Source organism: Zea mays, chromosome 6, assembly GCF_902167145.1.
Source record: "Zea mays cultivar B73 chromosome 6, Zm-B73-REFERENCE-NAM-5.0, whole genome shotgun sequence".
NCBI lineage: Eukaryota > Viridiplantae > Streptophyta > Magnoliopsida > Poales > Poaceae > Zea > Zea mays.
The window spans coordinates 148,265,303-148,291,366 of NC_050101.1; the positions used below are offsets into that span (position 1 = coordinate 148,265,303).

At 44.6% G+C, this 26,064-nt stretch overlaps 1 protein-coding gene across 2 annotated transcripts; it reads right to left on the reverse strand.

The window, feature by feature from the left end:
- Positions 1 to 16,252: 16,252 nt before the first annotated feature.
- On the reverse strand, positions 16,253 to 21,884 carry LOC100277027 (uncharacterized). Of its 2 annotated transcripts, none has more exons than XM_023300252.2 (3): positions 21,621 to 21,883; positions 17,200 to 17,301; positions 16,253 to 17,113 (listed from the first exon to the last, which is right to left on the reverse strand). In XM_023300252.2, exons 1-3 carry the CDS (start codon positions 21,774 to 21,776, stop codon positions 16,703 to 16,705), a joined length of 669 nt encoding a protein of 222 aa, XP_023156020.1. In that variant the 5' UTR covers positions 21,777 to 21,883; the 3' UTR covers positions 16,253 to 16,702. The 2 variants fall into 2 exon arrangements, with proteins under 2 accessions (XP_023156020.1, NP_001144172.2); NM_001150700.2 differs by having other exon boundaries at positions 16,331 to 17,113; positions 17,215 to 17,301; positions 21,621 to 21,884.
- Positions 21,885 to 26,064: the final 4,180 nt, after the last annotated feature.

Consider the following 26,064-nt stretch of genomic DNA (forward strand, 5'->3'; position numbering starts at 1 on the left):
TTTTGAGAAGCATTTTCAAGATTTGAATTTTTCTCCCCCTGTTTCAAATGCTTTTCCTTTGACTAAACAAAACTCCCCCTAAATAAAATCCTCCTCTTAGTGTTCAAGAGGGTTTTAGATATTAGTTTTTGAAGAGGGTGTACCAATTTGAAATTCTATCAAAAATAAGATACCAATTGAAAAAATCATCATTTTAAGACCTTTTAAATTTTTGAAAATTGGTGGTGGTGCGGTCCTTTTGCTTTGGGCTAATACTTTCTCCCCTTTTGGCATGAATCGCCAAAAACAGATACTTTGAGTGAAATATAAGCCCTTGTAACTACTTTCTCCCCTTTGGCAAATAAAATATGAGTGAAGATTATACCAAAGTTGGAGAGAGGCTCGGAGCGACGGCGAAGGATGAGTAATTTCGATGGAGTGGAGTGGAAGCCTTTGTCTTCGCCGAAGACTCCAATTCTCTTTCAATCTATGACTTGGTTTGAAATACACTTGAAAACACATTAGTCATAGCATATAAAAGAGACATGATCAAAGGTATATGAATAAGCTATGTGTGCAAAACATCAAAAGAAATTCTGAGAATCAAGAATATTTAGCTCATGCCTAAGTTTGTTAAAAGTTTGTTCATATAGTGGCTTGGTAAAGATATCTGCTAATTGTTCCTTGGTGTTAATATATGCAATCTCGATATCCCCCTTTTGTTGGTGATCCCTAAGAAAATGATACCGAATGGCTATGTGTTTAGTGCGGCTATGTTCAACGGGATTATCCGCCATGCGGATTGCACTCTCATTATCAAATAGAAGAGGAACTTTGGTTAATTTGTAACCATAGTCCCTAAGGGTTTGCCTCATCCAAAGCAATTGCGCGCAACAATGGCCTGCGGCAATATACTCGGCTTCGGCGGTAGAAAGAGCGACAGAATTTTGCTTCTTTGAAGCCCAAGACACGAGAGACCTTCCCAAGAACTGGCAAGTCCCCGATGTGCTCTTTCTATTAATTTTACACCCCGCCCAATCGGCATCCGAATAACCAATTAAATCAAATGTGGATCCTCGAGGGTACCAAAGCCCAAACTTAGGAGTATAAACTAAACATCTCAAGATTCGTTTTACGGTCGTAAGGTGAGCTTCCTTAGGGTCGGCTTGGAATCTTGCACACATGCATACGGAAAGCATTATGTCCGGTCGAGATGCACATAAATAGAGTAAAGAGCCTATCATCGACCGGTATACCTTTTGATCGATGGATTTACCTCCCGTGTCGAGGTCGAGATGCCCATTTGTTCCCATGGGTGTCTTGATGGGCTTGGCATCCTTCATCCCAAACTTGTTTAGAATGTCTTGAATATACTTCGTTTGACTAATGAAGGTGCCCTCTTGGAGTTGCTTCACTTGAAATCCTAAGAAGTACTTCAACTCCCCCATCATCGACATCTCGAATTTTTGTGTCATGATCCTACTAAATTCCTCACATGTAGATTCGTTAGTAGACCCAAATATAATATCATCAACATAAATTTGGCATACAAACAAATCATTATCAAGAGTTTTAGTAAATAAAGTAGGATCAGCCTTTCCGACTTTGAAGCCATTAGCAATAAGAAAATCTCTTATGCATTCATACCATGCTCTTGGGGCTTGCTTGAGCCCATAAAGCGCCTTAGAGAGTTTATATACGTGGTGTAACGCCCCGAATTTTTGCAGTTGAATTTTTTCTTTTCTTTACTCGCCAAAATTCGGGCGTTACCTTTTCTTTTCTTTTTCCCCTCGCTAAACCTTGACCTTTTCCAAAGTTCTAGCGGGATTCGGTTTGGATTTCCCGTGTAAGAAAACCCTAAGTACTTTATGTTGTTTGATGCACCATGCCGAACCTTGCATTTCTTTTGATTGCTTTGAAAGTGCAAATGCATTCATGTAGAAAGATCGGATTTCGAAAATGAGGAGAAGATCTTTTCTTTCTTTTTCTCTCTCTCTTTCTCTCTCCTCTTTTTCTCTCTCTCCCGCGCCGTGGGCCGACCCCGGCCGGCCCAGCCGCCCCTGGCGCCCCCCCTTTGGGCCCAATTGGCCCATGCCGCCCCCCACCTCCCTTTTTCCCCAATTCTTTCTCCCTCCCTCTCATTTTCTCTCATTTTCTCTCCCTCTCCCTAAGCCGCCGCCCCCTACCCCTGCCCTAAGCCGCCGCCGCCCCCTGCCCAACCGCCGCCCTCGGCCGCCCCTGCCGCCGGCCGCCCCGCCCCGTCCCCGTCGCCGGTGAGCCCCCTCCCCCTCCCCCCCTCTCCTCCCTCCCCATCCCCCCTCCCCTTTCCCCCGCCGCTCGGCGCCATGGCCGCCGCCATGGCCGGCTCGGCCGGCCCCTGCGCGCCCCGCCCCCCCCCCCCCCCCCCGCCTTGGCCGCGCGCCCTCGGCCGCCCGCCCGGCCGCCCGCCTGGCCGCGCCCGCCTGGCCGCGCCCCCTGGCCGCTCGGCCGGCTCAGCCGCCCCGGCTCGGCCGCCCCTGCGCGCCCTGCCCCCGGCCGGTTCAACCGCCCCTAGGGCCGGTTCAACCGCCCCCCCTCTGTTTTTTTTATTTATTTTTTTATTTATTTTATTTTATTTACTTTCTGTAATCATAGCTATTTTATTTTAGGTAGGCTAATCATTGTTAATGTTATCGAAATCTGAAGTTTAATTTAAAATTCCATTATGCTAACTGATTCACGTAGTTAATTGTTTATCTCGTGCAATGTTGATCAACTTAAAATGATTAGGTTTCCATTAGTGAATATGTAACAAAATTCTTTTGTTAAAGAACCAATTGTAATTGATCGTTAGTGCATAAGATTTAACCCCCCGCGAGACCCTTTCCCGTTTCTTTCTAACCATATCAAATGCGATATCGAATGTCATACTTGATGCATACTTACTTTATTTGTTCCCTTGTATGGTGTATTGTTCTTTTGTATTAAATGTGGATGGATGTATGTATGTTTGCGCTCGCATAGAGAACGATCCGGTCGAAGAGCCCGAGGAACCCGCAGGAGAAGCCCCTGAGCAGCAGTCGTTTGGTGGAGGCAAGTGTCCTTTGACCTATTTATGTCCTATTCATTATTTAATTCACCTCCCGCTTTACACATTTATGCCTAAGGATTGACTAGTTTTGTTATCCATGTCCTTGTTTACCTATCTGGGTTGGATTATTACTGTTTAGCTTTATGCTATCGCTCAACTATAATCAATGAACATGATGAGATTATCTATGATACGCTGTTTTCCCTTATCTTATGATGATGTATGCTTGTGGTTATCAAGGGGGCTCGAGCGGTTTCTCGAGTGCCTCTCCGTAAGGACCTGTTCTATGGATGACCGCCCGGGAAAACAGTGCAACCATAAGGGTGGAATGGGGTGCCCTTAGCTGAATAATTAGAGGATCCGGGGTGTAGTTCACTTAGCCGTCGTGCCGTCAATGGGGCTCGGTGTATGCGGCTCGCTCTGCCAAGTTTGGGTTCGCCCCTTGGGGAGGAGTGCAGTGCATTTAGGAAACCTAACGGGTGGCTACAGCCCCGGGGAATCTTTGTAAAGGCTTCGTAGTGAATCCCTGGCCATTCACCTCGGGAGTGAATAAGGGTCTTGCAAGCCCGGGCCAGAGAGGGAATCACGGCTTGTGGGTAAAGTGCACAACCTCTGCAGAGTGTTATGAAACTGATATATCAGCCGTGCTCACGGTTATGAGCGGCCAAGGGAGCTCCAATGATTAGTGGTACTTGATCAGAGATACTTTGGTACAGGTGGATATGAGATTGATGGTTTTGATCATGATTATGGTGCTAGTAAGTGGTACTCTTTCCGTTTGGAAAGGAGTACGTTTGGGTTAATAACTTGGGTTAATGCTAAAACTTGGCTTTCTACTAGTAAGTAATAATCTGACCAACTAAAAGCAACTGCTTGACTTATCCCCACATAAAGCTAGTCCACTACAGCCAAACAGGATACTTGCTGAGTATGTTGATGTGTACTCACCCTTGCTCTACACACCAAACCCCCCCCCCCAGGTTGTCAGCATTGCAACCACTGCTCAGGCGAAGATGAAGCCATGGAAGGAGACTTCCAGGAGTTCCAAGACTACGACGAGTTCTAGGTGTGGGTTAGCGGCAACCCCCAGTCGGCTGCCTGTGAAGGCCGCGGTTATCTACGTTTCTTTTCCGCACTTTGATTTATTGTAAGAACTATATGGACGTCTCAGACGTATGATGTAATCGACTATTTCCCTTATTAATACTATTTTGAGCACTGTGTGATGATGTCCATATTATGTAACTGCTGTGTACGTGAATAACTGATCCTGGCACGTACATGGTTCGCATTCGGTTTGCCTTCTAAAACCGGGTGTGACACGTGGTTAGGATACTCACTATCTTCAAAGCCGGGAGGTTGCTCAACATAGACCTCTTCCTTGATTGGTCCGTTGAGGAAGGCACTTTTCACATCCATTTGATAAAGCTTGAAGCCATGGTAAGTAGCATAGGCAAGTAAAATGCGAATTGATTCTAGCATAGCTACGGGTGCATAGGTTTCACCAAAATCCAAACCTTCGACTTGTGAATACCCCTTGGCCACAAGTCGGGCTTTGTTCCTTGTCACCACACCATGCCCATATTGTTTGTTGCGGAAGACCCACTTGGTTCCTACAACATTTTGATTAGGACGTGGAACTAAATGCCATACCTCGTTTCTAGTGAAGTTGTTGAGCTCCTCTTGCATCACCACCACCCAATCCGAATCTTGAAGTGCTTCATCTACCCTGTGTGGCTCAATAGAGGAAATAAAAGAGTAATGTTCACAAAAATGAGCAACACGAGATCGAGTAGTTACCCCCTTTTGAATATCGCCGAGGATGGTGTTCACGGGGTGATCTCGTTGGATTGCTTGGTGGACTCTTGGGTGTGGCGGTCTTGGAACTTGTTCATCTTCCTCATCTTGATCATGGGCATCTCCCCCTTGATCATTGCTCTCCTCTTGAGGTGGCTCAACTTCTTGATCTTCTCCTTCATCATTTTGAGTCTTATCCTCATCTTGAGTTGGTGGAGATGCTTGTGTGGAGGAAGATGGTTGATCTTGTGCATGTGGTGGCTCTTCGGATTCCTTAGGACACACATCCCCAATGGACATGTTCCTTAGTACGACGCACAGAGCCTCTTCATCACCTATCTCATCAAGATCAACTTGCTCTACTTGAGAGCCGTTAGTCTCATCAAACACAATGTCACAAGAAACTTCAACTAGTCCGGAGGACTTGTTAAAGACTCTATATGCCCTTGTGTTTGAATCATATCCTAGTAAAAAGCCTTCTACAGCCTTAGGAGCAAATTTAGATTTTCTACCTCTTTTAATAAGAATAAAGCATTTGCTACCAAAGACTCTAAAATATGAAACATTTGGCTTTTTACCGGTTAGGAGTTCGTATGATGTCTTCTTGAGGATCCGGTGTAGATACAACCGGTTGATAGCGTAGCAAGCGGTGTTGACCGCCTCGGCCCAAAACCGATCTGAAGTCTTGTACTCATCAAGCATGGTTCTTGTCATGTCCAATAGAGTTCTATTCTTCCTCTCCACTACACCATTTTGTTGTGGGGTGCAGGGAGAAGAGAACTCATGCTTGATGCCCTCCTCCTCAAGGAAGTCTTCGATTTGTGAGTTCTTGAACTCTGTCCCGTTGTCGCTTCTAATTTTTTTGATCCTTATGTCGAACTCGTTTTGAGCCCGTCTCAAGAATCCCTTTAAGGTCTCTTGGGTATGAGATTTTTCCTGCAAAAAGAATACCCAAGTAAAGCGAGAATAGTCATCCACAATAACTAGACAGTACTTACTCCCGCCGATGCTTATGTAAGCAATCGGGCCGAATAGGTCCATGTGTAGGAGCTCAAGTGGCCTGTTAGTCGTCATGATGTTCTTGTGTGGATGATGAACACCAACTTGCTTCCCTGCCTGACATGCGCTACAAATCATGTCTTTCTCAAAATGAACATTTGTTAGTCCCAAATGTGTTCTCTCTTTAGAAGCTTGTGAAGATTCTTCATTCCAACATGTGCTAGTCGGCGATGCCAGAGTCAGCCCATGTTAGTCTTAGCAATTAGGCAAGTGTCGAGTTCAGCTCTATCAAAATCTACTAAGTATAGCTGACCCTCTAACACTCCCTTAAATGGTACTGAATCATCACTTCTTCTAAAGACAGTAACACCTGTATCCGTAAAAAGACAGTTGTAACCCATTTTACGTAATTGCGAAACTAAAAGCAAGTTGTAATCTAAAGAATCTACAAGAAAAACATTGGAAATAGAGTGGTCAGGAGATATAGCAATTTTACCCAATCCTTTGACCAAACCTTGATTTCCATCCCCGAATGTGATAGCTCGTTGGGGATCTTGGTTTTTCTCGTAGGAGGAGAACATCTTCTTCTCCCCTGTCATGTGGTTTGTGCACCCGCTGTCGATGATCCAACTTGAGCCCCCGGATGCATAAACCTACAAAACAAGTTTAGTTCTTGATTTTAGGTACCCAAACGGTTTTGGGTCCTTTGACATTAGATACAAGAACTTTGGGTACCCAAACACAAGTCTTTGACCCCTTGTGTTTGCCCCCAACATACTTGGCAACTACCTTGCCTGATTTGTTGGTTAAAACATAAGATGCATCAAAAGTTTTAAATGAAATGTTAGAATCATTTGATGCAATACGAGTTTTCTTCTTAGGCAATTTTGCACGGGTTGATTGCCTAGAACTAGATGTCTCACCCTTATACATAAAAGCATGATTAGGGCCAGAATGAGACTTCCTAGAGTGAATTCTCCTAATTTTGCTCTCGGGATAACCGGCAGGGTACAAAAGGTAACCCTCGTTATCTTGAGGCATGGGAGCCTTGCCCTTAACAAAGTTAGACAATCTTTTAGGAGGGGCATTAAGTTTGACATTGTCCCCCTTTCGGAAGCCAATGTCACCCTTGATGCCAGGGCGTCTCCCACTATACAGCATGCTTCTAGCAAATTTAAATTTTTCATTTTCTAAGTCATGCTCATTAATCTTAGCATTAAGTTGAGCTATGTGATCATTTTGTTTCTTAATTAATGCTAGGTGATCATGAATAGCATCAACATTAATATCTCTACATCTAGTGCAAATAGTGACATGCTCAATGGTAGATGTAGAGGGTTTGCAAGAATTGAGTTCAACAATCTTAGCACGTAAAATATCATTGTTATTTCTAAGATCGGAAATGGAAGCATTGCAAACTTTTAATTCTTTAGCCTTAGCAATTAATTTTCCGTTATCATTTCTAAGGCTAGCAAGAGAGATATTCAATTCTTCAATCTTAGCAAGTAAACTAACATTATCATCTCTAAGATTGAGAATTGAAACATCACTAACATTAGAATCAACCTTAGCAATTAATTTAGCATTTTCATTTCTAAGGTTGGCAATAATAGCATTACAAGTGCTTAGCTCACTAGATAATTTTTCACATTTTTCTACTTCTAGAGCATAAGCATTCTTAACCTTAACATGCTTCTTGTTTTCTTTAATAAGGAAGACCTCTTGAGAGTCCAAGAGTTCATCCTTCTCATGAATAGCACTAATTAATTCATTTATTTTTTCCTTTTGTTGCATGTTTAGGTTGGCAAAAAGGGTGCGCAAATTATCCTCCTCATCACAAGAGTTATCCTCATCACTAGAGGTTTCATATTTAGTGGAGGATTTTGATTTTACCTTCTTCCTTTTGCCGTCCTTTGCCATGAGGCACTTGTGGCCGACGTTGGGGAAGAGGAGTCCCTTGGTGACGGCGATGTTGGCAGCGTCCTCGTCGAAGGAGGAGTCGGAGGAGCTCTCGTCGGAGTCCCACTCGCAACACACATGGGCATCGCCGCCCTTCTTCTTGTAGTATCTCTGCTTTTCTCTCCTCTTTCCCTTCTTGTCGTCGCCCCTGTCACTATCACTAGATAATGGACATTTTGCAATAAAATGACCGGGCTTACCACACTTGTTGCAAACTTTCTTGGAGCGGGGCTTGTAATCTTTCCCCTTCCTTTGCTTGAGGATTTGGCGGAAGCTCTTGATGATGAGCGCCATCTCCTCATTGTCGAGCTTAGAGGCGTCGATGGGTTGTCTACTTGATGTAGACTCCTCCTTCTTCTCCTCCGTTGCCTTGAATACGACCGGTTGTGCTCCGGGCATGGAGGGGCCATCTAGCTCGATGATTTTCTTTGAGCCTTTGATCATCAACTCAAAGCTCACAAAATTTCCTATCACTTCTTCGGGAGACATTAGTGTGTATCTAGGATTACCACGAATTAATTGAATTTGCGTAGGGTTAAGAAAAACAAGTGATCTAAGAATAACCTTGACCATTTCATGGTCATCCCATTTTGTGCTCCCGAGGTTGCGCACTTGGTTCACCAAGGTCTTCAAGCGGTTGTACATGGCTTGAGGGTCCTCGCCTTGGTTGAGTCGGAAGCGACCGAGCTCCCCCTCGATCGTCTCCCGCTTGGTGATTTTGGTCACCTCATCTCCTTCGTGCGCGGTTTTAAGCACGTCCTAAATCTCCTTGGCGCTCTTTAACCCTTGTACCTTGTTATACTCCTCTCGACTTAGAGAGGCGAGGAGTATAGTGGTGGCTTGAGAGTTGAAGTGTCGGATTTGGGCGACCTCGTCCGAATCATAGTCTTCATCCCCCGGTGATGGTACCTGTACTCCAATCTCAACAACATCCCAAATGCTAGTGTGGAGTGAGGTTAGATGATGCCTCATTTTATCACTCCACATATTATAATCTTCACCATCAAACATAGGTGGTTTGCCTAATGGGACGGAAAGTAAAGGAGTAGTTTGGAAATGCGAGTGTAACGTAGGGGAATCTTACTAAACTTCTTGCGCTCATGGCGCTTAGAAGTTACGGACGGCGTGTCGGAGCCGGAGGTGGATGGCGACGAAGAGTCGGTCTCGTAGTAGACCACCTTCCTCATCTTCTTCTTCTTGTCACCGCTCCGACCCAACTTGTTGTGTGAAGGGGATCCCTTCACCTTGTTGGCGGACTCCCCGGATGGAGCCTTCCCATGGCTTGTGGCGAGCTTCTCGCCGGTCCCGATCTCCCTCTTGGCGGATGCTCCCGGCATCACTTCGAGCGGTTAGGCTCTAATGAAGTACCGGGCTCCGATACCAATTGAAAGTCGCCTAGAGGGGGGGTGAATAGGGCGAATCTGAAAATTTACAAACTTAATCACAAATACAAGCCGGGTTAGCGTTAGAAATATGAACGAGTCCGAGAGAGAGGGTGAAAAACAAATCGCGGGCAAATAAAGAGTGAGACACGATGATTTGTTTTACCGAGGTTCGGTTCTTGCAAACTTACTCCCCGTTGAGGTGGTCACAAAGACCGGGTCTCTTTCAACCCTTTCCCTCTCTCAAACGGTCACTTAGACCGAGTGAGCTTCTCTTCTCAATCAAACGGAACACAAATTCCCGCAAGGACCACCACACAATTGGTGTCTCTTGCCTCGGTTACAATTGAGTTTTGATCACAAGAAAGAATGAGAAAGAAAAGAAGCAATCCAAGCGCAAGAGCTCAAATGAACACAAATGTCGCTCTCTCTAGTCACTATTTGATTTGGAGTGATTCCGGACTTGGGAGAGGATTTGATCTCTTTGGTTGTGTCTAGGATTGAATGCTATAGCTCTTGTAATGTGTTGGAGGTGAAAAACTTGGATGCAATTGAATGTGGGGTGGTTGGGATATTTATAGCCCCAACCACCAAAAGTGGCCGTTGGAAGGCTGCTGTCGCATGGCGCACCGGACAGTCCGGTGCGCCACTGGACACTGTCCGGTGCGCCAGCCACGTCAGCCGGCCGTTGGGTTTTGACCGTTGGAGCTCTGACTGGTGGGGCCTCTAGGATGTCCGGTGGTGCACCGGACAGGTCCTGTAGACTGTCCGGTGCGCCGTCTGGCGCTGTTCTGACTCTGGCGCGCACTGTAGCGCATTGAATGCGTTTGCAGTCGACCGTTGGCGCGAAGTAGTCGTTGCTCCGCTGGCACACCGGACAGTCCGGTGTGACACCGGACACTGTTCGGTGCTTCACCGGACAGTCCGGTGAATTATAGCGGAGCGGCCTCCCATTTTCCCGAAGGTGAAGAGTTCAGCGTCGAGTTCCCTGGTGCACCGGACACAGTCCGGTGCGCCAGACCAGGGTGCCTTTTGGGATGTCTTTAGCTCTCTTTATTTGAACCCATCTTTGGTCTTTTTATTGGCTTGTTGTGAACCTTTGGCACCTGTAAAACTTATAGACTAGAGCAAACTAGTTAGTCCAATTATTTGTGTTGGGCAATTCAACCACCAAAATTAATTAGGAAAAAGGTGTAAGCCTAATTCTCTTTCAATATGCCTACCTTTTTAGGGGCACTTCTTGGGTGAAGCAACACCGACATGTAATTAATATTGTGACACATGTTTTATCGATATCTTATTGTTGAAGTATCTTATATTGTTCTTAGGTTTTCATTTCAGAAAAAGGTATAAGAGAGTTTAAATTCAAAAGAAAATCCACCGCAAAGTTGTAGTCTGTCGAGAGCTACAATTTTGATATAAAGTTTGTCTTCGTTGAAGTTCATATAAATAATTTTTTCATGCAACTATTTATAGAGGCAGATATCTTAATATGTATGCCTATGTAAATCAATTTTAGGAAATGAGCATATAGAATTGAGGCCTTCGAAAATAATCGAATAACATAAACGAGTGCCTTAAGTTACCTGAAAATCGACTTGAGATGTGCGTATTAATTGTTTTTAAAGGTGGGCGTCTTAGGATGCCTGCTTCTGTAAATAAAATTTGGAGGTATTATCTGTAGTCATACTCACCAATAACAAAGGTGACACCTAATTGTGTCCCCTTTCGTTGAAGGCTAGACAGTATCACGCAAAAAAACATTTGTGTAATAGTGCTATTTATGATATCAAATAAGTACAGTTGGAGCATCATTCATACTACTTATATGGAATTATATTTGTTTCATAAACATAATTAGGTCTCTTTAGTTGAGCTTCTCAGTTGCTTTGGCTTTTCAAAAGCCAATCAAGGGTGGCAACCCATATCTACTTTAAGCCAAAAGATGCTTTGTTTTAGTAAAAAACTTACAACACTTCTTCCCTTGCTTTCACGTGGTGGAGGTAGTCAACTTCAAAAAAATGCATACCTACCACTAGTTATGAAATATATTGTTTTGTTCTTTTTTCTAAACATTGTTTCTCTCTTGTAGTCCTCGCACTCGCACCAGTGTCGTATTCTCTCATCGACAGCCCTAGTGGTGCAGCGCCAAAGGCTCCCGTTGGTGCAGTCCAAGAGGTATGCAGCCTCACACACATGCAGCCCTAACGACATCTAGAGGCGCGTGACCCTATTGGGTGGAGCGGTCACCAATGAGGATGATGAAGCCAACCAAAAGGTCTGACGTCGGGAGAGGCGCTGCCCTATCCTTCTCGACACACGAGCAACTCCTTCGTGGCCTTCTCGGACAGTGAACCTAAGTTGATGGAGCAAGACTCTAGGAGGCCTCATGGGCACGCTAGCAACTCTATTGTAGCCTTCTCGGTCTGCGAGCCTAGGTCGGACTCAAAGAAGAGGAATGAGAGAAGAGGCTAACAAGTGAGGTCCTCTTGTCAGTGAGAGAGAAAATGTTGAGTGGGAAGTGCTATGGATGACACATGGAGCCGACTTAACAGTTTTCAGAAAAGCCACAACTACACCAAATGGCTTTATACTTTCTCTGTCAACACATAACAACAACTTTTTGACATCCTACAACTACTTTTTAAAAGTCACAGCTCAACCAAACACATTATTAGTTACTTTAACTAGTTTAATTTAAAATATATAGTTGTAGTTTTTTTGCTTACATGATCGTAAATGGTGGTAATATCATAAGAAGTTCTATTGTCTTTATTGGTATTATTTTAATATGAAGGTCCTAAACCAACAATATGGCACTATATTTGGTAGTGGTAATTTCTTTATTTCTTCTGCGAAGCAGGTTACTGACTGGCCACATAAAATTGGGAAGCAACTCCGCTGCAGTGATCCCCTACACCCGCAGTACTGCAGAGGGGCTCACCCAAGAGATACGGTATCTTCAACAATGCTGGACTAAAATATAGCCACTTGATTGGTCGGTTCGCTAGAGTAATAATCGCTACATGTTTCTGTAAGTTTTTTTTAATATGTCGGCACGCATAACACTTGTTGGATCAAATAGTCAAACATACCCTTTCATCACATGAAGCATAGTGTTTAGTTAGGATCGAACGAAATGCTCGTCGTCGACTCGCTCATTTTGTGGTCAGCTTAGCTCGGATCAGCTCGTTTGAATTTTTCACGAGCTGAGATAACATTCTACCTCGGTTCGTTAACGAGCTAGTTTGGTTTGTTAACGAGTCAGCTCGCGAGCTAAACGAGTTATCACATTCCAGCAAAACGGAATTATATGCATATCATTTACATAACAATTGATGAACATATTATATGTATGTGTGGTGTATATGGCCTATAAGTTAAACTAATGATTGATGAACTATGTTTATGCGTTAAATTAGTCTATGCGAATATAACTGTATGTGTGTGGATTGTGAATTCATGAGTGATGAGTTGTGTTAATTTGGTGTTACATTGATGTGATCTATAAAACTATTAGTATAATTATTATTTTTCTATTGTTAAATTAGTTAGAAATTAACTAGAAATTGATTATTATATACATATTGTTTTTTCTGCTCCAGCTCACAAGCTAAACGAGCCAAAATAAGCTTACTCTTTGGCTCGTTAGCTTAACGTGACGAGTCAGCTCGTGCCTGTTGCGCTCTATCTCATAAAAAGAGTCACGGCAAGGCTCGTGGTGGTCAAACTTTAATAAATTTAATCAGATTTATAAAAAATATTAGCAACAGTTATATCTTTAAATAAATTATTATAAAAACATATTTAATAATCTATCTAATTATATGCCACAAACATTAATATTATATATATACTTAAAGTTAAATATATTTGATTTTTATTGAGAAGCGAGAAAGATTTCTTTATAGGACGGTGTGAGTATATATGATTCAGACTGAGACAGCAATGTGTAACATGGGCCATAGACTGCAGCGTGCAAAGCTAGTATGGCCAAGGAAGCCGCCAACAACAGGTAGCAAATGGCCCACTCCACTGGTCCCCTCCCCCACCCCCCACCCAAAAAAAAAAATTCAAACCTGCATCAGTTAAACTATGCTTACACTCTCATGCAGCTAACATAAAAAATGCAAAAAAGCACGATATAAGCACTCTAACCTGACGTCAATTAAAACAAATGCACGATTAATCAATATGTGCACGAGGTTATCTACCCTTTTCTCTCTTTTTTAATTACATATATGCAAGCGGCCTATAAGCTTAGGCTATATGCAGCAACTCACTCATTCTCATACTCATATTGAAATTTCACTCTGCGAAAAATATAGTCTACAGTTAAAAACAATACAAAACAGTATCTTGAGTGATCATATAAATGAACTACTGGACACGGTCTTATACTCATTCTTATTTATACAAACTCTATCCAATAAGCATCACTAAAAGACTGAACCAGATCTCAAGGTAGATGAAGTCACCAAAGACAGACTGGATGTCTACGTGCATATCACACTTATTATTGGCAAAATAAATTCACTAAACCCCTGAAGTAAATAAATCTAGAAAAAATACGATCATTTTTTTTTTGCCAAACCGAGAATTTACAACCTACATGTATATGTTCCACCACAAGAAAATTTGCTATGCTCAGTTAGCTATTTATGTTTTTTTTCTCGAACAAGAATAACAATATGTCAATACTAGCAATCTCAGTTCATTTCATCTAGTTTTCATGAAAATGGGTCAATGAGAATACATGGCTTCACTAAGTGCATGCAGTTTTCAATATCAGGCAGAACTGGTGCTACCCAAATCAACCCACAAAACCGGAAACAACCTAAGTAAAAAATACCTGGTCCATAGTAGAATTTAGAAGATGGAAAAAACCTTCTCTGTGAAGAGAGATGGACAGCTCTAAGGTGCCATGTTGACCGAACAAGATGCCAAAGTTGGGGGCAAGATGGAGGCCACATGCATGATGCGCTGCGCTGCCATGGAGACGAGAATCCAATGGCACATTGCCTCTGCAGTGCAGAGACACTCATCATAATGGGCCAAATTTCCAGCCTGTTTGAATCCAAGGCTGCAGGGAGAGGATCTATAAATGTAGGTCTGGCATTATTATTAACAAGACAAGATCTGGGCATCAGATATTTGTGGCCTAATACTAGGTAGCTCATGCAGTCATGCTGCTGCTGCTGCTTAGAGTAGAACCAGCATTCTATCCAAATTAGAGACTGCGCCCAAGAGAGTGCTTATGAATGCAATAATGTAGGTTTCTAGGTGATGAAACATTCACCAGAGCTTTCTCTTCTACCGACCCCCTTTGCAAACAATACTAGTAATAATGTGAAAAGCGACAATGTACTCCAAAGAACATTAATGTGCTAAGGACATACAAAAGGCGACAATGTGGCTCCTAAGCACATTAATGTGCTAAAATGATTAAATATCAAAAGCGACATCGACGACAACAGCGTAAAAGTGCACAGCATTGATTGCGGATTTCTAGTGGAAAGTGTACAACCATGCTTGGTGGCAAATTATTTGCTCAAAACAAGAGAACTTAAGGATCTACTCCCCCCCTCCCCTCTCTCTCTCTCTCTCTCTGTCTCTCTCTGTGTCTCTCTCTCTCTCTCTGTGTGTCTCTCTCTCTACTAAAAAAGAACCCAACTATAAATCGTTTGCCGGTTAAAGTGGTTCAGGTTTGGCTAAATTTCTGATAAATACTATTTACATCTATGACTGCAAACCAATTTATATAAAAAAATATATTTCATAATCAGTCCAATAATCTTTCCCTGTAATGCAGTAGTAACAAAACTGAAAGAACCAAACCAGCATTGAATGCAGCAGGCCCCAGTCCAGCAAAGCAAATGGACAGGAAGGAGGGCAAGAAAAGATACTATGATGAACAGGTGGTGAGTTGTAATGGTCAGGAATCCAACAAAAGGTGAGCTGAGACTGAGCAGTCTGGGAATCCTAGCCATATCTACTTTTCCCTGTAATGGCAGGCAGGGCCAGGGGACTCAGGGCCATTCATCACTGTAGACAGCATGTCTTCTTCTGCCACTGATGATGCCATGCCACACAGCTTCATCGGCCGGTCCCCCCGGTCCTGCAATGCAAGGCTGCAACTGCAAGCATCTCAGGCAGGTGTGCAGCCTCTTGGGTCTTGCGTGCCTCCCGTGACCAAACTTTAGTCATATCATACCATATGCATGATGTGGATCTGAAAAAAAAACATTCCATTCTGAACTGAAAGATAAATCAAAAGAGATTCGAACTTGAAAGGTTGTAGCAATACATAGTCCACTACAGTAGTAAATAAAAGAGAGACTTTCTATCTTTCTTTCTTTCTTTCTGCGACTGCGTTCTGTTCCCTGTTCTCTACAGCAGCATCCAATGAGGCAACCCAGTTGTTCAGTAAAACTGTGGGGAACATGTCACTCATTACATCACCACCGATTATTACTGCTAGTCTGCTACTGACATTGACTCAGAGCACTGCAACTGCACAGTGGCAATGGCATGTAGATGTAGACATGTACCCCGACCCCACCCGTTCCTGTCCTGCCGCAGCGGCTGCTGACTGAGAGTGCTGCGCTGGGCTGGGTCACTGTGCGGTGCCAGCGGGTCATGCCGCATGTGCGCGCGGCAGCCGATGGTGTGTGGACGGTGTCGCAGACGCAGTTGTTGTACACGACCCACAAGACAGCAGTCTGCAGCAGAGGATAGGATGCGTTGCACACAGATCCAGTGAACTGTGTGTGAACCACAACCACAACGAAACGATACACTCCTCATCCCTGGCCTGTGCTGTGGGACTGCCAAGTGCCAAGTGTGAACCGCACACGCTCGCTGCGCAACTCGAGCCAAAACTCATCTCCTCCTGTGAAGTCACAAGTTACCAACCATTCACGGGATCAATAGAGCAGATTAGAAGCCTGAAGCGGCGGCTTCTGAACGACCGAACCCGATCAGCGCTAATACCAATCCCATAAGCTGCAACTGGCCCACAACTGTAAACTGCAAAAGTATTCCAGCCAAGATACATACACGACCGTTCAATTCAACGCACATTTGCCAATTATTTTGAATCAGCTACACATGCATTCAAAAATTCAAAACACCAAGGTTTTTTGCAGCAGGAAAGCAAACATGCTGGCAGTCCATGATAAGCACATGGCATAAAAACTGTTGAGAACTTAAACGGGCGATCATAACAGCAGTAAACATTTAGCTGCACGATCCATATCAACTATGGATCAACCGTTATTGCAATTGCAAACTGAGGTGCAGAATCAGGGATGTCATCTGACTGGTCACTAATCAACCCCTCAGGCTGATGAATTATACTTAACAAGAGAGAGGAACCAACTTGCAGCAGGAAAAAAAAAGGAGATGGCAAGAAGCAAGCTCATGAGGGGGAATACACGAACGAGGGCTCCAGAATTCGTCCACCACCATTATTCTCTGAGCTCGGATATTTGAGGAACTGACACGGTGGGTGAGCTTAGAACGGATGAAAGTACATGATGGTGTTCTTCGCCATCACCAGCACAAGCAGCTTCAGGTATATCAAAGCCCACTTTCTGGTGATATCATGGTGCACGTAGTCCAGGAGAATCTCCTTCTGGAACATGTACACTTGATGGAACACGGCCCCGACCAGAAGAGAGGTACTCATGCTGTTCTTGGAGACGAGAAGCAGAGCTGGGATCATGTAGAAGGTGACTTTGGTTGCTATCTCTGACCGCCTTACTTTCCAACTCTCAATTGTCAGGGGACTACTTCTGGGTTCAGCTATAGCTGCTTCTTGCGGGCTGAAGGCCACAACCTTTGGTGTGGGTGTGGCTTCCTCACTTGATTTCCGTGCATCCGACTGCTTCATTTCACCACCCGACTTGTTGTATGTCTCAGAGATCTGTCATATTTCCGAATTCGTGGACATTTAGTACAGGGTGACAGAATAAATGGCAAATCAAACACTAAGTCCTGCTGGCGACAAACCCGTGACTTCTGCACCTGAGATCCATTGGACGGTAGAGAGGAAAACCAACGAGGTAAAACTTGTGCTCCACTGACGTGAGATGTTGGTTCATATCCCAGAACCTGTTGTGCAAATACATGCCAGAATATATATTAGAGACTGTAGACTTTCATTCTTCTGAATGATATGAAATATAATAGGAAAAAATCCAAATTACTCCCCTCAACTATGGACAATGTTCACATAACCCTCCAAATTATTTTTTTAGTTTATTTTACACCTCCACTACTTTGAGGTGGTTCACTTTAACCTTACCAAAATTTTTCTTTTTCATTTTTTGATGTACAAACTGAGTTTTTTTATTCAAATTTTGTTGGTTAGTAGATAATAGCATAATTTAACCTAGAAAAATATATTATTATTTTTTATATTATTTTGATAAGTTAGCGGTTAGATAATATATTAACTTTAATGGTACCAAACTAAATAATAACGATAAAAAATCATTAATTTATTTTTCTAACATAAATTATGATGTCATCAATCACCTTAGAGATATGAACTTGAATTTTAACTTGTACATAGAGAAACGAAAAAGACAATTTTTGTTAAGGAATAAACTGAACCAACTCAAAGGAATGGAGGGATAAATGAACAAAAAAATACTTTAGGGGGTTATGTGAACATTTGTGCATAGGCGAGGGGAGTAATTTGGACTTTTTCCAATATAATTTTATGGAAACCAGAAGCCCAACTTCTTTCAAACCTTTTACAACTTTTAAAAAGGTCACAAGTTTCCATTACTCCATGAAACAAACGAAACTACCAGTTTTTTTAGTTTAGAGAGCACGGATGGATACAAGGGTACACAACAAATCAAAACATGTAAAATGGACAAAGATTTAATAACTATTGGTTCGTATCAAGAGTTGGGTAATGTGAAAATACAAGCTATCTGGAGTACTGATGTGTTCTAACTGACAAAACTTTGACTATCCCAATATCTAAAATACGCGAATTGGGAAGTATGACAATAATATGTGTCGATTTTCCAAACAGTACTGTCATAATATCACAATTCGATATAGTCCTACAGTCTACAGATATCACAGTAAATTAGTGGTCAGTGTTGTGTTTTTATTTTGACAGTGCAACTGTCTAAGGCAACGAGTGTTGTGATCACTGGTCAGTAGCAGAAAGATCGGCAACATTGCAAAGATGTCACACTGTGAAATGATTCGAAGCCATCAGCAATCTATATTTTTTCTACAACAGTATGGAAAGATAAAATCACTAAGTGATTTAAGAGAATAGCTATAGCGCCGTTATCCTTGACGCTAGATACTAGTTAGAAAGTTACCCCACGAGTAGCTGTTAACATTTACTGATCATTGTCTAGACGGTCTAATTGACATCAACATACCATCTAGACACTAGACTTAAGATCTCCAAATAGCATTTATGTGAACAATGAGCTATAGTATCATCTCAACATCCATACTGGAAACCTGAGTTTGGGCGTCTTAGCTTCTTTTTTAGTTCAGTTCTCCACAGAGTCGCAGACAAACAAAACTTTACAGTGAAAAAAACATATATAGACCATCTCATGAGTTAAAATATTTTGCAGCTTATGTGGAAGAGGTGCTAGGGGCACATGCACCACAAAATAATTTTTTTTCTCTTTGAATTTTGGACAACCAGCATCCCCCCTGTCAAAAGTAAATTGCATCTTAGCATGTGGTAATCACAAGGTGAAGGCTGAGTAATGGATATTAATACCAATGCAAACTAGCTAACATTTGCTTTTGATACCATAAGAGGAACTTTATATATCTAGTTATCTACTTGTCATTTCAAATTTTCATCAGACTAATCATTATAAGCTCAAAATGTTGATGCCCAAACATCATGATACATGTTCCAGAGGAAGCCATACCATCCTCGAAGAATGTCAACTACTTACCGGTCACAAGAAACGGGTACACAAGAAACGGGTATAGACCATCGATCCGTAAACGTCGTCCCCGACCCAGATACGCGGGGTCATTTTCGTTACCACCATGTAAAAATCTCTCATAGATAGCATACCACGCTCCTCGATCCTATCGACCAGAGAACTTTGTGACTATGCTACTGACTACATTATGACAATTGGTTTAGGCAATAGAAATTTGCAAAGGTTTTACCATCAAAATAGGCCAAGCCCATGGCCCTTTCAGCTCCCGTCCCTTTGGCTCCCCACCCTCCCCTGTCCGGCGCCCACCTCCCTCCCTCTAGCCCCTCGCCAGGGTCTATCTCGGACCTGGCGACCTCCTCACCAGCCTCGGCTACTAGCCACTCCTGCACGTCGCCTATCTCCTGCAACTGTGTCGTTCTCTCAAGCAGGGTTTTCCCAGGCGGGACAGTCGAAGGCGCAGAGATGGGCTGCTCCCAGCCCTTCCTCGTCGACGGTGGCCTCCAGTCTCGGGTTGGATCGCGCGGGCAAGGTGAGAAGCAAGGTAGTGGTCCTTTCACATAACGCGTCCACCTCCCATGTGATGAAGTCCGTTGCGAAGCCGATCGTCCATGTTATCAGGATGGTTTTGACGCGTGGTTGTGCTCTCCTTCCAAGACCTATTCCTGACGTCAATGGGTGGACGCAGGTGGTGTCTCGTTGTCGCCAGCGCCCTGCTGAGCATGTTCCTCGTCGTCTAGTCCCAGTGGACCTCCGGGGTCGTTGCTTTAATTGTCTGGGCTTCTCCCACCGTGCCGCTGAATGTTGCAAGCCCCCACGCTGCTTCCGCTGCCGGCTGCTGGGTCATCGTGTTGCCGCTTGCCCAGATAGTTGTGGTTCTAAGCCGTCGGTTATGTTTGGGCCTGGAAAATGTTCTGTCTGGGATAGGCTGGGGCCGAGGGCGCCTGAAACTCCCATGAACTGCGCGAAGCATCGATCTGTGTGGGATCGGTTGGGTTCACAGTCGTCAACTGTTCCTTTGAATCATTTGAAGAAAAGGCTTGAGTGGCGCAGGGTCCTATCTTCCGGCAAACAGGTAGTGCTTGCCCATGCTATCGGGGGAGACGAGCTCCTTCCAAAGGGAAGGCATCGCCGCTCCCGGGGCATAAGGCGGCTCGTGTTCATCTTCTGGATTCAGATAAGGGTGGTTCATCTTCTCCCAGGCTTTCTTGTAGGCACAATGTTGTCATGGTCTGGGGAAGTGTGTTGCGTCCAGCGGATCAACCAGTTTGTATTCTCGAACATTCCAACACCGTTACCAGAGATGAGATTCATCTTCAAAAATGTGGTATCGGACGATGGGGTAGCATTAGGAAAGCATACGAGCCAGATCATCAATCAAATGGCGCAAATCAGACCAAGAGCGCAGGCACACGAATCACTAAAGAAATCAGACTAAAATGCAATTCCGGTCCTTAAACTTGTCTCCTCAATCCGGTCCATAAACTAATAAAGTATGTCCCTTAAGGACGTAATCAACGTTCAGGTCTCTGCTACGTCCTAATGGGTTGTTGTGGCCCACATGTCAATCGCCGTGGTCTGTTAGACCACATCTACCCTTCTCCCTCCTTCATCCCATGCCGCCACAACACACCGGGCGCAGAACAAGCGCTCCACACGGCGTCCTCACGCTCTTTGCCTCGCTCGCGCCACCTCAAGCTGGCATGCAGGGTGTTGTCCTAGTCATGACGCCGACGCGTGGCGTGACCGTCTCTGCTCGTCGGCAGCAAGCAGCTATGCGTCATCGCCATAGACGCCAAGTCACCGACCGAGCTCCGTTTGCGGATCTTCGACCCAATTTCTTCACGTGATTCCAAATTCAAACTTGGCTCCAAACATTTACAAAATTTGCAGAGGAATTATTGTCGAGGCGCTGCCCTGCAAGTCCATTGCCAAGGACTGCCTCGTGTTCGTCGATGACGTGTGTGGGGTCAAGCTCGAGATTGAGGTCATGGCGCAACGGGGGGGGGGGGGGGGGGGGGGGGGGGGGCACCCCCAACGTCGTCAGCCTCAGGGCCGTGCACGAGGACCGCGACTCTGTGCACCTCGTCATGGAGTTCTTCCAACGCATGCAGGAGCGTGAGGCGGTCGTGGTGTTCCGCAATCTCATGGAGGTCGTCGTGCACGGCAGAGAGATCGTGCCCCCCACCCCACCCCCGCACAGAGAGAGAGAGAGAGAGATAGAGCAGCCCATCAGTAGCAGCGCGGAGGATGAAAATGAAATGGAGACCAAGTTGCGTTCTGCCTCCTGGAGGCCTGGTCCTGCCGCGCCATGATGCCGTCCATCGCCGCGGCGTCCCCATACACCCACTTATTGAGGAATGCGACGGCCACGAAGCGGCGCATCTGCGTTCCCGCATGTCGCCGGCATCCCGAGCGACGCCGCGCCGGTCAATCGAGATTCCCCTCCCCCCGCGTCTGCTTAAGGAAGAAGAAGAGCTTACGAACCTTGCCGAGCCCATGGGAGGAGGGGGCGGACGGGTAGTGGGGCAGGGACGAGAGCGCCCGGGCTCCGGCGATCGGCGGCGCTGCGTAGGCGGCGCCGCGGGTGAGGGCGGCCGCGAGGGGATGGGCTTTGGATCGGGCCAGGATCCACGACGCCATGCCGAGGGGTTGGGGTCTTCTGTTGGAGGAGGGAGAGAGGCGGCGGTGGATGGTAACTGGTACAGTACAGTAACTGGTAAGAAACAGGAGCACCTCCACGCCGCACGCGCACGGCACAGGGTCGTTCGTGATGTTTATCCAGCTCAGCGAGCTGCTGGAGCTCACATGTTTCCTTGTTGTTCTTGGGTTTGTTCGTTTAGCTCTCAATTTATATGAATTAAATATGATTGAGTACGTTTAAATCTAAAACAAGTTAAACTTTTTTTTATTTTTTTCCAATCTCATACAATTCTTAGGTAACGGGATTAATCGAACAAGGCTTTAGGGGTACAAAATCTAGGATTGTAAGAAAAATGGATTAGTCCCAAGACACTGCCCTTTGCAATGTACCATTGACCTCAAAACCATCAAGACACCACCACCTCAACGATCGAGTGACCATGTGTAGGCAGGGGAGCAAGTGAAGCATGCTTGTCATTCAGGTTGTGGTCGAAAGCAGTGGCAGCTTTTGCAGGACGAGACGCCTCATATTATGATATGATTGTTGAAAAGAAAGATCTACTAACCATTCACACCGATCTCTGTATAACAAGTACACGGCATGACAACACTATACCTTAACAAAGCCTCTGCTCCATTTGTATGGAGCCCGTCTCTCAATTCACAGCTTCCGATACACATTACATCATATTTCAGAACCAGAAAACAGAGAATTACAGAGCAGGCAGTGTTAGGATTTATGGGCTTGGCCCAATTAAGTTATTCAAATAAATCCCAGGAAAATCTCAAAAGCCCATATAAGTGGATGGCAAAGGGATAGGTGGAACCAATAGCACCATATTGCTAGCTCTTGTGGAGTAGAGCTAACTTAAATATGGAAGCCACACTCACTCACCAAGTCATGGATGAGAGGAGAGAGTGTGGAGAGCCACACGCGCGCGCGCTCGCTCGCCTCGCCTGGCCTGGCCTGGGCGGGGCGGGGCGAAGGGCGCGGGCGCACGACATACGCATGAATGGTCCGCCGAAATCCGGCCCCTCGCCTTGCGGGGGCGCGGCTACCTTTTGCCGTTTGATTTTTTGGTTTCTTGGCTGTTACGCTTATTCTAACCGATCGCTACAAAATCTCAACTGATTGCGAGATTTTCGTGGGCGGATAAGCACGGGGGGTCGCGGACTCGACCCTATAAAAGGAGCCCGGCAGCCAGCCTCCAAATCATCCCAGATCCCAGTTCGCTTTCGCCTCTCTTCATAGCTGAGCCGCCTTTTAGTTCCCTTCGTCCCGACCGCAGAGGTGCATCTGCGATCAGGAGAGCAGGTCTCCGGAACCCTTCGTCTTCTAGATCCTGCACCGGGAGAGGGCGAATAAGGTTTTTGGGAAGCGTCTTCACGCGACTGCTCGTGATCTTCTGACATCGTCGACCCAGCTGATCCTGGCGCGCGCCAACAATCAGTAAGTCTAATCAGTACGCATCATCTGATTTGGCTTTTATTTCAGTTCTTCTGATTTGGTCATGATTTATATTCGGAATTTAGATTGGAATTTGTCTAATTATTCAACAATCCAAAAACCTTATTGTAGACAATTTCCTAGTTTTTCTATGGCTGCTTTTGCCGATGCGCTCAAGCCAGAAAAGTTCAATGGTATGCACTTTAAGAGATGGCAAGTCAAGGCCACGCTCTGGCTTACTGCTATGAATGTCTTCCATGTTAGTAAAGGCAGACCTGAGGGTCCACTGACTCCTGAACAGGAGAAAGAGTACGACCATGCCAATACTATGTTCACGGGAGCCGTTCTTAGCGCCCTTGTTGACCGTCTGGTTGATGCTAATATGCAGTACACAGACGGGAAACAGTTGTGGGATGCACTTACTACTAAGTATGGTGCATCAGATGCTGGCAGTGACCTGTATATCATGGAGAGCTTTCATGATTATAAGATGGTTGATAATCGCTCTATTGTAGAGCAAGCTCATGAAATACAGTGTATAGCCAAGGAGCTCGACCACCTTAAGATAGTCCTTCCTGACCGATTTGTGGCCGGATGCATTATTGCAAAGTTGCCTTCTACATGGAGGAACTTCGCCACAGCTCTGAAACATAAGAGACAGGAGATATCAGTTGAAAATCTGATAGCGTCTCTGGATGTTGAGGAGAAAGCTCGGGCTAAGGACACGGGATCTAAAGGAGGCGAGGGCCACTCCAGCGCCAACATGGTTCAGAAGAACCACAACAAGGGCAAAGGAAAGCCAAAATCTAACAAGCCCAACAAAACTACCAACTTCAAGAAGAAGAAGAACAAGGCTGAATTGACATGTTTCGCATGTGGCGAGGCGGGTCATTTTGCCAAGGATTGTCCCGATCGAGCGGATCGCCGTGGCAAAAAGGGCAATGTCAACACAGTGGTCGCTAGCAATGAGGAAGACAAAGGGTATGGTAATTTACCTTTCATCTTCTCAGTATTTCAATCACCTAGCTGGTGGCTTGATACTGGTGCTAATGTTCATGTGTGTTCTGACATCAACTTGTTCTCTTCTTATCAGGGCGCCCGGGATTCTTCCGTGCTAATGGGGAATGGGTCACATGCTTCTGTTCATGGCACTGGCACGGTGGATCTGAAGTTTACTTCGGGAAAGATCGTGCAGCTGAAGAACGTGCATCATGTCCCTTCTATACACAAGAATCTCGTTAGCGGAACCCTTCTATGTAGAGATGGGTTCAAGGTAGTTTTAGAGTCCAATAAATTAGTTGTGTCCAAGTCTGGACAATTTATTGGTAAAGGCTATGATTGCGGAGGCTTGTTCCGCTTTTCTTTGTTAGATTTCAATAATAAGTCTGTGAACCATATTTGTGCTAATGTTGATGATCTTGCGAGTATTTGGCATTCTCGTTTGTGTCATATTAATTTTGGCTCTATGTCTCGGCTTGCAACCATGAGTTTAATTCCGAATATCACCATAGTCAAAGGTTCTAAGTGCCATAGTTGTGTGCAGTCGAAGCAACCTCGAAAGCCTCATAAGGCTGCTGAGGAGAGACACCTGGCACCACTAGAACTCATACATTCTGATCTTTGTGAGATGAATGGTGTGTTGACAAAAGGTGGTAAGAGATACTTCATGACATTGATTGATGATGCGTCTAGATTTTGCTATGTATACTTGCTAAAAACTAAAGATGAGGCTTTAGACTACTTTAAAATCTATAAGGCTGAGGTTGAAAACCAACTAGAGAGAAAGATCAAACGTCTTAGATCAGATCGTGGTGGTGAGTTCTTTCCCAAAGTCTTTGACGATTTCTGTGCAGAACATGGCATTATTCATGAGAGGACTCCTCCCTATTCACCCGAGTCAAACGGGATTGCTGAAAGGAAAAACCGTACGTTGACTGACCTGGTGAATGCCATGTTAGACACTTGTGGTTTATCTAAGGCATGGTGGGGGGAGGCAGTTCTGACTTCATGTCATGTTCTGAATAGAATTCCTATGGGCAAAGAAGAGAAAACCCCTTATGAGAAGTGGGTTGGGAGAAAACCATCACTTTCATACTTGCGCACTTGGGGGTGCATGGCGAAAGTCAATGTACCAATTAATAAAAAGCGCAAGCTTGGTCCAAGGACAGTGGATTGTGTCTTTCTTGGATATGCTTCGTGTAGCATAGCATATAGATTTTTAGTAGTTAAATCTGAAGTTCCTGATGTGTATGTTGATACTATTATGGAATCACGTGATGCTACTTTCTTTGAGCATATATTTCCAATGAAAGACATTCATAGCAATTCTAGATACTCTTCTGAGATAATTCCTGAACATAATACACCTATTGAGAGTTTTGAACAGCCACATGAAATTGTCCTAGAGGAGGATGACAATGATGCTCCTAAAAGGAGCAAGAGACAAAGGGTTGAAAAATCCTTTGGTAATGATTTCATTGTGTACCTTGTGGACGATACTCCTACTACCATTGCAGAAGCGTTTGCATCTCCAGATGCAGATGATTGGAAAGAAGCAGTTCATAATGAGATGGACTCTATTCTTTCAAATGGTACGTGGGAAGTCACTGATCGACCCTATGGATGCAAACCCGTGGGTTGTAAGTGGGTGTTTAAAAAGAAGCTCAAGCCTGATGGTACAATTGAAAAGTACAAGGCTAGGCTTGTGGCTAAAGGCTATACTCAGAAAGAAGGAGAAGACTTCTTTGATACTTACTCACCTGTTGCTAGAATGACCACTATTCGAGTACTACTTTCTTTGGCTGCCTCGTATGGCCTCCTTGTTCATCAGATGGATGTAAA